General features: G+C 34.9%; 1 protein-coding gene across 1 annotated transcript in view; it reads left to right on the forward strand.

The window, feature by feature from the left end:
- NEK1 (NIMA related kinase 1) overlaps positions 1 to 16,781 on the forward strand; it is a gene marked incomplete at both ends in the record, with an annotated part of 106,652 nt that overhangs the window by 8,646 nt on the left and 81,225 nt on the right. The window contains 6 exons of the mRNA XM_084232141.1: positions 265 to 348; positions 3,213 to 3,280; positions 3,400 to 3,486; positions 5,621 to 5,675; positions 6,614 to 6,814; positions 10,121 to 10,175. Of these exons, the coding sequence (XP_084088267.1) occupies positions 265 to 348; positions 3,213 to 3,280; positions 3,400 to 3,486; positions 5,621 to 5,675; positions 6,614 to 6,814; positions 10,121 to 10,175 (550 nt within the window). The remainder of the gene's footprint in view (positions 1 to 264; positions 349 to 3,212; positions 3,281 to 3,399; positions 3,487 to 5,620; positions 5,676 to 6,613; positions 6,815 to 10,120; positions 10,176 to 16,781) is intronic.

Here is a 16,781-nt window from a genome sequence, read left to right on the forward strand (position 1 = left end):
TTCACTCTTCTTTGGAAGTTTCTATATTATTCTGATTTATAAGAAATGCTTCCATATCAGTCTCTCACATTTTTTAAAAATTAGCATGTGCCCTTCATATAATGTGGCAGTTGGTATGACTATCTACTTAATGTTAGTGAGTACAAATTAAAAATAAACTCAAAGCTTAAATTCTTTTTAAGGATTTAGTTCCCCTCAACCCACATATTTCTGAATCCTTTTCGGGGTCAAAAGAAATGACATACTTGCTTTTTCCCCCACTAGATTTTGGATTGGTTTGTGCAGATATGCTTGGCTCTGAAACATGTACATGATAGAAAAATTCTTCATCGAGACATAAAATCGCAGGTATGTTTATTCTGTCACTAGTAACTTTTATATAGATGGGTATGTATATGGAGCCAGCATAGTCTTAGGCCAAACATTTTTAATCTTATTCAGTCTACTTTAGATAATCTGTCTTCTCCCTTCACTGTCTCCCCTTTACTTAGTCCTAGAATTCCTCTTCATTTGTCTTAGATATCCTTCCTACTTCCTTTATTTGCCTCTTTCTTGGTTTACTGACTCATTATGATAAAAAAGTAAAAAATTGGTGTGTAGATGGTGTATTTTTTGAGATTTTAATATCTGAATATGACTTTTCCATTCTCTTAATGATAATTTGGATATAAACTTCCAGGTTGTTGGAAGTGTATAACTATTTTTTTAGAGAATTTTGAAGATACTGCTCATTTATCTTTTGGCATCTATTTTGGAATTTAAGGCCATTATGATTTCTTATCCTTGATTTTTTTCCCCCTCTGGAAGTTTTTAGGGCATTCCGTCTTCATTGTTGTGACATTTTACTTCCTTGTTCATTTCTGAAACTTCTGCATTGGTGAGGTTCAATTTTTACTATTGATCTGAGAATGTATATTTCCTGTAAAAAATATTTAATAATGTTTTTTCAAATGTTATTTCTCTATCACTTCCTTTATGGCCATCTGTAGTATTTTCTAGTATGTGTTAGAGCTTCTTAATCTATCCCTTCGTGTTTCTTAATTGTTTTTTCATACTTTGTCTCTTGTCTCTCAGTTGCATTTTAGACTCCTCAATCTTTTTAGTTAACTAATCCCTTTTAATTTTATATAAACTAGTGCTTATCTCTCTGTTTTTTATCATTCAAGATAGTCTTTTTTTTTTTTATAAAGGCATGTTTTTTATTTATTTGTTTGTTTGTTTGTTTTGTTTATACATGCACTGGGTACAGTCAGAAGCGCGGGAGGGTGAGAGAATTCACCAGAGCCAGAGCAGGGAGCAGAGCAGGCAGAAGGGCCGAAATACACTGCTGAGGGGAGCAGCGGGCGGCAGGAGAGGTCTGCGCGCCATGTGGGACCCTCCTCCGGTGGCCGGGGAGCAGCCGGGGATCGAACCAGCACCTCAGAGGCCGCGGGCAGCTTCGCAACCCAGCGCTCAACCGCTGCGCCACCGGGGAGGCCCAAGATAGTCTTTCATATACACCAGTTTTTATTTTTGATTTGTCATAATGTCTTATTCTTTTTCAGTGGATAATTTTACCTCTACAATTTTCTAATGTTGGTTTTCTAAATTATGTTTAATAAGGTAACAATGACTTACAACACTGTATATGCCTTCGGGGTATAGGCTTACACCTCTACAATTGTTTATCATAATGGTGCAATTATTTATCATTAGGGTTCTTCCACTTAATCCATTTACCCTCTCACCCTATTTGGCTCCCCACCTCTCACCTTCAGTTCTATAGTCAGATTTCTAGTGTTTGTTTTGTTTTTATTAGTTCCTTTGCTTTTTTTCTTTTATTCCACATATGAGTGAATCATCTGGTATTTGTCTTCACCCTTCTGACTTATTTTGCTTAGCGTAGTCCCCTCCAGTTCCTCACATACTGTGGGAAATGGCAAGATTTTATCTTATTTTTTTAATAGCTAAGTGGTATTCCACTGTGTATATAAACATATCTTTATCCACTCATCTGTCCTTGGGCATTTAGGTAGTTTTTAATAACTTAGCTATTGTAAATAGTGCTGCAATAAACACAGGAGTGCATATATCCCTTTGAATTAGTGTTTTTGTATTCTTTGGGTCCATACTTTTTTGTTCCTCTGACTCTCTGACTTTCTAATACCTAATCTCATTTCACTTACTCCATCTTACTCCATCCCAGTCAGTGCAATCTTTAGCTGTGAGCCTATGCTAATATGAAATTTAATTTGTGTTATCACACAAACTCTTGGTTCACTGTTTCATATAGGGTTGTAGTTCTGTTTTTATAAAGTGAAACAGTTGGATAAATCATTGGAAAATTTTGAGGTTAAATTTTACATTTAAGCTATTTATTCAATAGAATTTTTCGGCAGGTTTTTCGTTGTTGGGGAAGAACATCTGGATTCTTTTTTTTTTTTTTAAAGCTTTATTGACTTTTTTACACACAATAAAACTACCCACCTAAAGTTGTACAGTTCAGTGATTTTTAATATGTTCACAGAGTTGGGAAATCATCACTACTCTCTAATTACAGAACATTTTTACCACTCCCAAAAGAAACCTTATACCCATTAACAGTCAGTTCTTCCCCTGCACTCCCCCCACCTTTAGACCTCAGAAATCACGAATTTATTTTTTGGCTCTATGGATTTGTCTATTCTGGACTTTTTATATTAATGGAATCTTAAAATATGTGTCTTTACCTATTTTTAAATAGGATTATTTGTCTTTTATTATTGTTGACTTGTAGGAATTCTTTATTCTGGATACAAATTCTTTCTCAGATACATGATTTGCAGATATTTTATACAATTCTATGAGTAGTCTGTTCAGTACTTGATGGTGTTCTTTGATGCATAAAAGTTTTCAGTTTTGATCAAGTCTATTTTATCTGTTTTTTCATTTTTTTTTCTTGGCTTTTGGTGTCATATCTAAGAAACTATTGACTAATCCAATAGCATGAAAATTAATCCTTCAGTTTTTCTTTAGTTTATAATAAAGCTATAAACTAGAAAAATAAAACTTCTCACAGTTAGGTTTGGAATCCATTTTAAGTTCATTTTTTGGCATGGTATGAAATAGGAATCTTTATTCATTCTCTTGCTGATGGATATCTGGTTTTTAACAGTATTTTTATGAAAAAAAGTTGTCAACACAATAGTGGACTGTAACAATGTTTCTGGATTTTTTCCCACTTTCTTTCATAGAACATATTTTTAACCAAAGATGGGACAGTACAACTTGGAGATTTTGGAATTGCTAGAGTTCTTAATAGGTAACATATCAATTTTAAGCTTTATTCACTAAAAATTTAATCCATGATGTTGTATATGTCATGATTTATAATATCTTTAGGTATATTAAGCTTCTCCAATAATTCTCTTTTTGATCTAGTACTGTAGAACTGGCTCGAACTTACATAGGAACCCCATACTACTTGTCACCTGAAATCTGTGAAAACAAACCTTACAATAATAAAAGGTATTTAAAACGATATTCATTACACAATATGTTACCTTTGTCTCTGTTATACTATATTAACCAACCTTCAGGATACTATTCTAAAATATGTAATGAACCTATGTAAACATATAAATATGTATTTGTTTATTTGCATTTTTGAAAATACATGAGGAGAATTGTAAAGAAGTGAAAGGAATGATAGACAGAGTTCTTTATCTTGCTAAAGTAACCATAGAATCACTTTGTTATTTAAGACATAATTAGAAATCAAGTGCTTTCTTTGATATTTTTAGCGGTAATAGTAATTTCCTATTGAATTGTAATAATTATTATTAGTTATTATTGATTAAATACTTAATATACGCCAGGCACTGTTTTGAATGTTTTTTATGTATTGATTATTTTAATTTTCACAGTAATTTTATGAACTGTAGGTATTAATCATTCCTCCTTTCCTTACAGAAGCCAAACTAGAGAGAAGTAAAATGACTTCAGAGTTTCAGCCATTTAGCTCCCAAATCTGAATTCCTAATCACTGTGCTGTTTTTATGACTAACAGATTGTATAATAGGTTACCCTTTATTTTCTCCCATTCCTTGCAATTGAAGAATCTCAACCAAGAAACATTGGTCTGAATTTTGAAAAATTCAGAAGCTAAAAGAAGTAGATAGAGGGAAGCATGTGTTCACAATTGCTCTCCCTTCCTCCCCAGCCCCCCCCTTTTTTAAGGATTGGGAGGAAGCTGTATCAAACCTGAGCAGCAGAAGCAAAGAATGTCATTGTAGCATTGTATTTTAAAAAATAAGTTAAATTACAATGATCAATCTAGTTCATAAACTGTATTACATTGAATATTCTTTTTTTTTTTTTAATTTTGCAGGTACACGTTTGCTCTTCCATATGTGTGCATGTTTATTAGTGGGTATTTTAAAGGATTAACATTTTCTTTGAGCTAAAATAATTTTACATTTTAATGTAATTTCTGTACTTTATTGATAATTCAACTATAAAAAATACTTCAGGAATGGATTTAATCATCCTTTGAACAATTTTATATAAAATAAATTGTAGGAAAAAGGCTTTAAAAATATATGAATTAGAATCATCAATTATGCTTTGAAATTCTTATTTTTCTAAATTTATTTTATTTCTCGGATCATGAGTTTAATGTTTTTGTTCATACTGTCGTTTGTAGCACATACAAGTTCCTAAATAGCTTAATTTCATTTTCACTTTTTTTCCCAGATCAATTTTAATATGAAATAGATTTGGGGGTTACAAATTTATGTCAGTTTGGGTAAAAATAACCTTAGGATTTCAAGAATATTTAATTCTCTTCTATAAATTCAGCTTTCAGAATCAGTGGTTTTTACTTTTCTTGATCACTAGAGAAAGTCTTTTGTTATGAAAATGTGTATTTTAAGATAAACAAGGGGAAAAGACCATGTATAAAGAAGATAGTGGAAATATGTTCTTTTTTTTTTAAAGATTTATTTATTTATTTATACAAGCACTGGGTACAGTCAGAAGCGCGGGAGGGTGAGAGAATTCACCAGAGCCAGAGTGCATACACTGCTGAGGGGAGCAGTGGGCGTGGCAGGAGAGGTCTGCTCGCCATGTGGGACAATCGAACCGGCGCTGCAGAGGCTGCGGGCAGCTTCGCAGCCCAGCGCTCAACTGCTGCATCACCAGGGGAGGCCCTGTAACTATGTTCTTAAAAGTAGAATAAAATTAATACATACCATAATTTTGATTAGATCTCACAGGTTTATTTCAGATTTAATTTTAAAAATTAATATTTTCTTCATGTTAATTTGAGCAGTATTTTGCTTTACATATTTTTAAAGGTTATTTTGCAAATAAAGCAGTATGACTTGCAAAATAAAATAAATGGAATATCTATGAAATTTCCTAATTTCATTCTTTTAAATATTAAATTTCCTTATTGAAACTTTAATTATTGAGGAAACCATTAATTTTCTAATGTGGGGTAGCTGCTTTTGACGTTTGGCTTGTTTAAATTTTAAATTTTAAAGGATGTTCTTTATGAAACATTTTTTCAAAAGCATTTTCATGCTGCTTTTGTTTCCTTTATATTAAAAGCTTTTAATTCTGATTCTTAGAGAAAATTTCTCACTTTTTTCTTTTCTAGTGACATTTGGGCTCTGGGGTGTGTCCTTTATGAGATGTGTACACTTAAACATGCAGTAAGTAGAAATTTCTGACATTTTAAAAATTATGTCAGAAAGTGACTATAGTATTTTTTTTTTAAGAAGTCATATGTCATCTTTCAGATGGCCCTATTGTACTAGAAATTCACTGCCATATAAGAAATGTTCTCATATTTTCTAAAGTATAAATTGAAATTGATTTTCCCTTAACAGATATTATATATTATATATGCATGTCATATATTTGTTATTATGCCATACTTTTCCCAGAAAATTATTTCTAGGTTAAACTCAAATTTGAATTTGGTATTTTAGCTTAGCAAATTTTTTTCCAAAAAGAAATCTTTAGATTTTTAAATTGCCTCTCCTGTTTTTTTTTTTGTTTTTGTTTTTAACTTTAGTTAGAATATATTGTATTTAATCATAAAATACAGATTTCCATTATATGGCTTGTATTCCACCTTTGTAATATTTGCCATTTTGCTGATTCCATGGCTTTTTGAAAGCATCACATACTTAAAAATAATAACAATGAGCAGTGTTTAAAAGGAAAGTAATTAATACTTTTTAAAATTATGTTTTCCCAAATACTTTTAGTTCTATAGTAATATTTTGTTCTATTTACTTCAATAGGAAGATAGGTCTTAACTGATGACCACTAAATTTGTTTTACCATCTTGATTATTGTCGTTTTATAAAATCTTTGTTCTAAGACCTAAATTCATTCTTTTAATATTTTGAATAAGTAAAAAGTAATCTTATAGCAAGTCATAAAATTTTATGAGGACTCATACTCTCTTTTAAATGTTTGTTTATAACCTAATGAACCTTGCTCTAGAGTACATATGCTGATCAAAATATTTGAAGAGGATTGTATTTTTCTTTTGTATTGATAGGAAAAGAACTATTTCTCATTGTTATTCCCACTTTCAATTTGTATATTTCATAATGTTAATCTGTTTTCTGGGTTTTAGTTTGAAGCTGGCAATATGAAAAATCTGGTACTGAAGATAATATCTGGATCTTTTCCACCTGTATCTTTGCATTATTCTTCTGATCTCCGCAGTTTGCTCTCTCAGTTATTTAAAAGAAATCCTAGGGCTAGACCATCAGTCAACTCCATATTGCAGAAAGTTTTTATGGCCAAACGCATTGAGAAGTTTCTCTCACCTCAGGTATGTTTTTTCACTTTTGAAGTTAGGTTATTGTGCATTATGAGGACATAATCTCCTGTTTTGAGGAGAGCTTATCAGAACCTTGGGGGAATGAAGTGCCTTTTTCAGAATGCATTGGAGTCACCTTCACTTCCATTTTATATAATACTTCCCCTTCCTATTTGCTTTTCATTTGTGGCCTGTAGGGAGGGAAACATTGCTCCATGTGTCTCCTCTTAATACCTAATACTTCATTTTTGGCACTTTTGATTCCTAAACGTGTAATAATAGATCTCCCTCAACCCTCCATCAAGCAAATCTATAATACCACTCTTTACCTGGAGAAAGCATCAGATCCAGCAGGTTAAGGATGCTCTTTCACAAGGTTGTTCCCATTTCAGTTACCAGTCACAAGAGGAGGTTGTCATGTGTGCTTCTGATTCACCAACTATAAATGAGAGGTTCCTGTGACCTTTTCCTTTGGTTTGATTAATTGCTAGGGCAGCTTATGCAACCCAGAGAAATATTTACTTATTATTTAATAGCTTATAATAAAGGATAGAGATATATGAAGAAACATACAGGGCAAGTTCTGAAAGGATCTCAAACACAGGAGCTTTTGTCCCCCATGGAACTTGGGCTTGCCACTCTTTTTTTTTTTTTTCCCCCAAACATTTTTTTTTTTTAAAGATTATTTATTTATACAAGCACTGGGTACAGTCAGAAGCCTGGGAGGGTGAGAGAATTCACTAGAGCCAGAGCGGGGAACAGAACAGGCAGACTTGACGAAATATACTGCTGAGGGGAGCAGCGGACGTGGCAGGAGAGGTCTGTGGTGCCAGGTGGGACACTCACCCGGCAGCCGGGGACCAAACCGGCGCTGAAGAGGCTGTGGGCAGCTTCGCAGCCAAGCACTCAACCTCTGCACTACCAGGGGAGGCCCGGGCTTGCCACTCTTCTGGCATATTTACCAACTAGAAGGTCACCAAACCCCATCCATTTTGCTTGTATATATGGGTTTCATTGGGTGATTGATTACATACTTAATTAAATCGTTGGCCTTTAGCTATTGGTTCAACCTCCAACCCCTTCTCCTGGAGGGGAGGAGAGTGGGACAGGAAGTTCCAGTCCTCTGATCACATGTTTGTTTTCCCTGGCAAAACCAGCCTCCATCTTTAAGGACTTCCCAAAAGTCATCTTGCTAGCATAAACTCAGGTGTGATTGCTAGGGACTCATTATGAATAAGAAAAGACACCTTTATGTTCTTACCATATAGAAAATTCTGAGGATTTTAGTTGTTATATGCCAGGAATGGGACAAAGATCAAGTATATATTTTTCTTACTGTAAATCACAACATCATAACATCATAGAAACATTCCTTATTCTCTTGGGCTTCTGTTGTTTTCCAATTTTTCTTTATTGTGGTAAAATATGCATAACTTAAAATTTATCATCTTAACTGTTTTTATACAGTTCAGTGGTATTGAATATTTTCATAATGTTGCGCAGCCATCTCCGTCATCTACCTCTGTAACTCATTTCATCTTGTAAAACAAACTTTATACCCATTAACCAATAACTCTTCCTCTCCCCTGCTCCTTTGGTAACCAGCCACCTTTCAACTTTGTCTTCCTGGGTTTCTAACTGTAAAACTATCAAATTATTCTGTGCCTCGCTTTCCTTACCTCTGAAAAATGAGATTATAAATATATGAACATCATGAGGTTATTAGGTTGTTTAAACATGATAATGCATGTAAAGCACTTAATGTCTCGCATACCATAAGTGCTCAGTATATTTAAAATATTCAGTATTGTATCGCTTTATTATACTAATACACATTGTTGTCATTATAATTCAAGTGATTTGATAGAAAATGATTGGAAACTATTACTCTATGAACGTTTTATATGTATGTATAATAAATTGTTGACTCATGGTTTTTCTTCTGGTCCTTGACTATCAGTACAAAACAAATATTTGTTGAATGAATTAAAATTTAATTTACAGGACTTTAAAAAATCAGTATCAAATCAGTTAGCTTAAGTTATTGATATAAATATTATCACCTGAAACTGAAATTATTTTATATGTTTTGTTACCCTTTGTTTATTTAAATGATCACTATTTAATTCTATAAATTAGTTACAATCACACTTTATTATTATTTATGTAAAAATCATACGTTTATTATTTATGTACACTTGAGAGGAGATAGACATGTCTTATCCTCTAACTTTACAGAGCATTCATGTGAACAAGTAATCTTCAGAGAACAGATAATGGATTAAACTGTTACCACTAGGAGTACACATTAGTAATCCTGTAAGCCAATTAAAAATCGTAGGTTAAAGTTACTTGTGTAAGACATAGCTACAGTCTCTTAAATGTGGGTGTCTTACAAGACTCCTTTGTTATATCGTATTCCAGGACATTTTTATGATGCTATGTACTGTTGTTATTCTGGCAACTACTGAAGAAGAATGAATGAGTTCATTTAGTCTTGCTGAGGTTTCTTTCCCCCATACCAGCAGTTAGGACATATAGTCTCAAGACTAAAGCTCTGGAATTCAGCTAGCCAGCAAAAAAAGAAAATATTCAAGCATGATTTAAATAAAAGTTAATGGAAAATGAGAAGGGCAGAAATTTATTAACAAATGGAGTATTTGACATTGCATGTTTAGTATATACATGACCCTTGTTGCTACTTAAGTACCACTTAGATTTCATTCTTTTAAAAAACCTTTATCTGTTGTTCTTGAGATTTATTTTCTGCTTATACCACTTGTTCAGTATTCTAATTAAAAAGTCTTTAATACATTTTTTAAGATTTTAACTTTGAAACAATTTATGAACTTTACTACAATGTATGAGCTATTATTTCTACTATCACTATAATATACTATACAGTTTCTTTTTAGTCCCTAAATTCTCTTTGTCCCAGCCAAAGTAAATAGATCTCGTTCTCAGTATTGCACACTGTGGACCTGTCTTCTTGGATCGAATATTAAAGGTTCCTCCAGATAGGAGGTAGTTTTGTTAAATAGCTAAGATACAAAACAAGGAGACTGTGCATGAGGCCTTGTGTGATGTAATATGTTAATTTGAGAAGTAAACTTATCTAGAAAAGTAATAGAAATAATTGGTAAGGTGGTGGATGGAGTTAGCATCAGAGGGATTCAGTGAATGGATTACTGGGATTTCATTAGTACAGTTAATTTGGCAGTATAGTTGAGACTGAAAAGGGAAAAGAATGTTTTATAATTTATGGTAGAATTTTGGAAATTTAACATCTTTTCTGACATTTTTTTCTTTCATTCTAAGCTTATCGCAGAAGAATTTTGTCAAAAAACATTTTCCAAGTTTGGAGCACAGCCAGGTAAATGAAATTTAATATGAGACCTTTCATGTATTTGAAATAATCAATATGCCAATGATACTATTGATATATGTAAATGTAATAAGTTGAGATAGTAGTAAAGTAAGTTTAATCCAGGGGAAATGCATTTTAGATTTTTTAATGATATATGACAATATACAAGATGATAATTAATAACAAAATTTCCATTTCTTGTCTGCCTTAAATGAAATCTGTCTTGAAATCTATTTTTATCAAATGCTTAGATGATATTCTGAGAAAATTGTAATAGGATGTTACATGCTCTAATTAAGTATAGATCTGTGTTGTTTTTTTTTTAAGATTTATTTATTTACATAAGCACTGGGTACAGTCAGAAGTGCGGGAGGGTGAGAGAATTCACCAGAGCCAGAGGGGAGAGCAGAGCAGGCAGACGAAGTACACTGCTGAGGGGAGCAGCGGGCAGCAGGAGAGGTCTGCGCGCCATGTGGAACCCTCACCCTGCACCCTAGGGATCGAACCGGCACTGCAGAGGCTGCGGGCAGCTTCGCAACCCAGCACTCAACCACTGCGCCACCAGGGAGGCCCTTAAGTGTAGATCTTTATGTAAAATATTCTTCTTTGAGAAATACTTTATAGCTTTAAATTTTTTTTTAAGATTTATTTATTTATTTATACAAGCACTGTGTACAGTCAGAAGCACGGGAGGGTAAGAGAATCCACCAGACCCAGAGCAGGGAGCAGAACAGCCAGACTGATGAAATACACTGCTGAGGGAAGCAGCGGGTGGCAGGAGAGGTCTGCGCACCATATGGGATCCTCGCCGGCTGGGGATCGAAATGGCGCTGCAGAGGCTGCTGGCAGCTTCGCAGCCCAGTGCTCAACCGCTGTGCCACCAGGGGAGGCCCCATAGCTTTAAATTTTTTTAAAGTAAATTAATGTAAAGTCAGGTACTTTACCAGGGAAGATTTTCTTTTAAATTTACTCCACAACTGTCAGATTTCTGTAGGATTGTTTTTGGCGTTAGGTATGATATATATGTATATACCTATCAATATATCTGTGTGAGTATAGGACATTATATATTTTCTGCATAAATGACTTCAAAATGAATTTATAAAATCAGTGGAAGTTATTGAAGGTTCAAGAGTATATTATTTTTCAAACAATGCTTTGCATATTCTATCCCATTTTGAGTTTGACTATTAATAAAAATAAATATAAAGACTTTTAAACTCATCCTCTCAGTGTGTAGAGACTGTCTAGGAAATCAGCTCACTCTAAACAAAATTCACAAGAGACAGACTGTGATGGATTCAGCATATCTCTCCTGGCATGAGAAGTCAAATCTTAATCAAAAGCCTCACTGTCTGAAAGTCTGAAAGTTTCCTGTGTCAGCACATTCTGCCACATGGATAAGCCTACAGAGGAATTAGAAAGTTATTTTGTTCAAACAGGCAATGCATGAAGGAAATGTATAACAGCACAAGGCTGGAGTAGGGTAGTATTGCTGAAGGGCCTACACATATTTCCCATTTAAGCTTTGCCCTACCTGTCATTGAGCCTGAGAAATGCTTTAAAAGTCAGATAAGCCATTCTTCCTCCTCTCTGGAAAGTATATGGGAACTTTTTGTATTTGTCTCTTGGTCCTCTTCATTTTTATGCTTTTGTGCCTCCTGCCCCTTTTCTGACATATACAGTATTTCTTTAGTTCTGTTAACACATTTAGTGAGATTACAATATGATCTTACACCTAAATTCTTAAAGGGAAATTTTTTTTCTCACATTTCCTGGTTCCTGTCAGGATACTGTTGGAACATGTATTTGGAACACCTTACTCTGTCATACTGTATTTCTTATCTTCAACACAAATTACTTATGATTTGCTAAACTGGCAATCAAATTTTAAGAACTGACCTTAATATCTTATGGTGAACGATCAGTGGAATATTTTTTCTCCTTTCACCTCATAAAAAGGAAGAATACTTAATGGAGGAAATTGATTTAAATTAATATATAGCACATGATAAAAAAAAAAAAACTAAACTGGACTTTTTCTCTTTGAAACCTCAAAGAGAAAGAATGCAAGCTACTACTCAGGCAGTGTGCTCTTCGCTTTCCTGTTTTGATCCTGCTTCCCTTTCCCCTGCTGCAGAATGTCTCTGGTTTATAGTTGCCTACTGGTTTTGATAATTATTATAATTACTTTTTTTCCCCCTGATCCTTTTTTGGGATCCTCTACATTCCTCCTATAAGTGAAACCATCCGGTGTTTTTCTTTTTCTTTCTGGCTTATGTCACTGAGCATGATCCCTTCCAGCTCCATCCATGTTGCTGCGAATGGCATGAGTTTATCTTTTTTGACTGCTGAGTCATGTTCTAGTGTTATATTGAGACACAGGGCAAGCTAGGATAATTAGGTAGTTTTAGGGACAGTGCAGGAGGGGACCTCTGAAGAATTAAGGGAGGCTTCAGAGATAAGGACAACCAAGGGAATGTAACCAATTCCACTGGGAAAAACAAACATCCCAGGACCATTGTTAACAAAATGGGAAAAACAAACACTCCAGGACCACGGACAATATCCAGGATGGTCCTAGTTTTCTTCAGGTGATAAAGATAAAGTGTGGAGATGCTCTCCCTGAAGACTAGACCATAAAAATAAAGATGTAACAAATGGGGAAAGACAGACCTGTTAGATAAGGAATGTGAAGATCCCCTACTCAGTAGCAAATTAAGTGAAACAGCCGAAAACTGACCAATCACAAAGAGACTGGTGGAGCTTTAGAATAATCAGGGAAAGAAAGTATATATTCCCTGAGACACGACTCCACTTTGGCTTCCTTGCCCCTCCCAGGCCTGGTTCCCTGGCCTTCCCTCCCCTGGCCTGGGAGTCCCACTTTATTTCTGTTCTTTTTCTCCTCAGTAAACTTTTTCTTTCTCTAAACGAACCTGCCTCTTCTCACTTGCTTGCCTGAGCGTCTGCGAAGTTCCTGCTGCGGCTTCGTGAGACACCAACCCGTGGGGGTCTAGTGGCTGGGGCTCAGCGCTGCCCCTGCAGCCTGAGATCCGTTCCTGGCTGGGAGACTAGGCCTGACAATTCCGGTATCAATATGTACCACATGTTCTTAATCCAGTCCTCTGTTTCTGGGCATTTGGGTTGTGTCCGTAGCTTATCTATTCTAAATGGTGCTGCAATAAACATAGGGGTGCAGGTGTTCTTTTGAATTAATGTTTTTGTGTCCTTTGGGTAGATACCTAAGAGTGGAATTGCTGGATCATATGGAAGCTCCATTTTTAGCATTTTGAGGAACCTCCAAATAGCTTTCCATAGTGGTTGGACTAGCTTGCATTCCTGCCAGCAGTGTAGGAAAGTTCCTTTTCTCCACATCATTGCCAACAATTGTTGCTAGTTTTTTTAATATGTGCCATTCTCACTGGTATGACATGGTATCTCATTGTCATTTTAATTTGCATTCCCTGATTACCAGTGATGTTGAACTTTTTTTTTTTTTTTTTTTTTTTTAGTGGTTACTGACCCTGAGCTTTATTTTTTTTTTTAAATAAATTTTATTGTTATATTCCCCATACAATTGCAGCCCCCCCATTCTGACCCCAATCCCTCCCCTCCCGCCCCCCTAAAAGTGTCTCTGGTTCATAGTTTTTTGTTGATTTTGATTTTCACTATCTTATAGTTATTCATTTTCCTGGTCCCTTATTTAAGTTTTCTAGATTCCTGCTATGAGTGAGACCATCCGGTATTTTTCTTTTTCTTTTTGGCTTATTTCGCTGAGCATGATCCCTTCCAGCGCCATCCATGTTGCTGCAAATTGCATGTGTTTATCTTTTTTGAATGCTGAGTAATATTCCATGGTATATATGTACCACATCTTCTTGATCCAGTCATCTATTTTTGGGCATTTGGGTTGTTTCCAAAGCTTAGCTATTGTAAACAATGCTGCTATAAACATAGGGGTGCAGGTGTTCTTTGGAATTGATGTTTCTGTGTCCTTTGGGTAAATACCTAGGAGTGGAATTGCTGGATCATATGGAAGCTCTATGTTTAGTAGGTCCAGAAATCTCCACACAGCTTTCCACAGTGGTTGGACCAGTTTGCACTCCCACCAACAGTGCAGAAGAGTTCCTTTTTCTCCACACCCTCGCCAACATTTGTTGTTGCTAGTTTTTTTAATATGTGCCATTCTCACTGGTGTAAGATGGTATCTCATGGTAGTTTTGATTTGCATTTCCCTGATGACAAGTGATGTTGAACATTTTTTCATATGCCTGTTGGCCATTTGCATTTCCTCTTCAGAGAAGTTTCTTTTTAGCTCTTCTGCCCATTTTTTGACTGGATTATTTTCTTTGTTGTTGTTGAGTCTCATCAGCTCTTTGCAGATTTTTGTGATCAGTCCTTTATCATTAGTGTTGGGTGCAAAAATGTTCTCCCAGTTGGTGGGGTTTCTCTTTGTTTTTGTTATTGTCTCTTTTGCTGTGCAAAAGCTCTTTAATTTGATGTAGTCCCAGCTGTTTATCTTTGCCTTCACTATCACTGCTTTGGGTGATGTGTCTGTAAAGATGTCTTTGATGTGCAAATCACGTAGTGTTTCGCCTATATTTCCTTCTATATATTTTATGGTTTCAGGTCTTATGTCTAGTTCTTTAATCCATTTTGAGTTGATTTTTGTGTATGGTGTGAGGTGGTGGTCAAGCTTCATTCTTTTGCATGTAGCGACCCAGTTTTCCCAGCACCATTTATTGAACAAACTTTCTTTGCTCCAATGCATATTCTTTGCTCCTTTGTCAAAGATTAGTTGACCATAAATCTGTGGGTTTATTTCTGGATTTTCTATTCGATTCCATTGGTCTGTATGTCTGTTCTTGTTCCAATACCATGCAGTTTTGATGATTATGGCTTTGTAGTATAGTTTGAAGTCTGGGAGTGTGATGCGTCCATTCCCTTCTTTTTTTTTCAGGAGAGCTTTGGCTATTCGGGGTTTTTTGTGATTCCATATGAATTTCATCAATAATTGCTCTATTTCTTTGAAGAATGACATTGAAATTTTGATTGGAATAGCATTGAATCTGTATATTGCTTTTGGAAGGATGGCCATTTTAATAATGTTTATTCTTCCAATCCATGAGCAGGGGATGTCTCTCCATTTCTTTGTGTCTTCTTCTATTTCTTTTAACAGTGTTTTATAGTTTTCTTTGTATAGGTCCTTTACCTCTTTTGTTAGATTTATTCCCAAATATTTGATTTTTTTTGTTTCAATAACAAAAGGGATGGTCTTTTTGATTTCTTCTTCTTCTTCAGATTTATTGTTTGTGTATAGGAAGGCTACTGACTTTTGCGTGTTGATTTTGTATCCTGCCACTTTACTGAACTGATTGATGAGTTGAATTAGCTTTTCTGTGGAGTTTTTGGGGTTCTCTATGTATAATATCATATCGTCTGCAAATAGTGATAGTTTGACTTCTTCTTTTCCTATTTGGATTCCTTGGATGTCTTTCTCTTGTCTTATTGCCCTGGCTAGGACTTCCAGTATTATATTGAAAAGCAATGGTGAGAGTGGACATCCTTGTCTTGTTCCAGATCTTAATGGAATTGCTTTCAGCTTTTCACCATTGAGAATGATACTGGCTGTTGGCTTGTCATAGATGGCCTTTATGATGTTGAGGTATGTTCCTTGTATCCCCAGAATTTCAAGGGCTTTTATCATGAATGGGTGTTGCACTTTGTCGAAAGCTTTCTCAGCATCTATTGATATTATCATATGGTTTTTATATTTCTTTTTGTTGATGTGTTGGATAACGTTGATTGATTTTCGGATGTTAAACCATCCTTGTGCCCCTGGAATGAATCCAACTTGGTCGTGGTGAATTATCTTATGGATACATTGTTGGATTCTGATAGCTAAAATTTTATTGAGGATTTTTGCATCAGTGTTCATTAGGGAGATTGGCCTGTAGTTTTCCTTTTTTGTGTTGTCCTTGTTCGGTTTTGGTATTAGTGTAATGTTGGCTTCATAAAACGTGTTTGGTATTGTCCCTTCCTTCTCAATTTTTTGGAAGAGTTTGTGAAGGATAGGCACTAATTCGTCTCTGAATGTTTGGTAGAATTCATTTGTAAATCCATCAGGTCCTGGGCTTTTGTTTTTGGGGAGGTTTTTTATTACCATTTCAATTTCGCTAATTGTAATTGGTCTGTTTAGGTGTTCTCTTTCTTCTTTATCTAGCTTTGGGTGATTGTAGAGTTGTAGGAATTTGTCCATCTCCTCTAGATTGTTGAACTTGTTTCCATATAACTGTTCATAGTAGTTACTGATTATTCTTTTGATTTCTGCTGTGTCCGTTGTGATTTCTCCTCTTTCATTGATGATCCTGTTTATTTGTGCTTTCTCCCTTTTTTCCTTTGTGAGCCTGGCTAGGGGTTTGTCTATTTTATTGATTTTTTTCAAAGAACCAGCTCTTGGTTTCATTGATCTTTTGGATTGTTTTTTTAGTTTCAATTTCATTTATTTCTGCTTTGGTTTTTATTATTTCTTTTCTTCTACTGGTTTTGGGGTTTTTTTGTTGTTCTTTTTCTAGATCTTTGAGCTTCGAGATTAGGTTGTTTCTTTGCGTT

Source organism: Talpa europaea (genome assembly GCF_964194135.1).
Source record: "Talpa europaea genome assembly, chromosome: 4".
In the NCBI taxonomy this organism is placed as follows: Eukaryota; Metazoa; Chordata; class Mammalia; order Eulipotyphla; family Talpidae; genus Talpa; species Talpa europaea.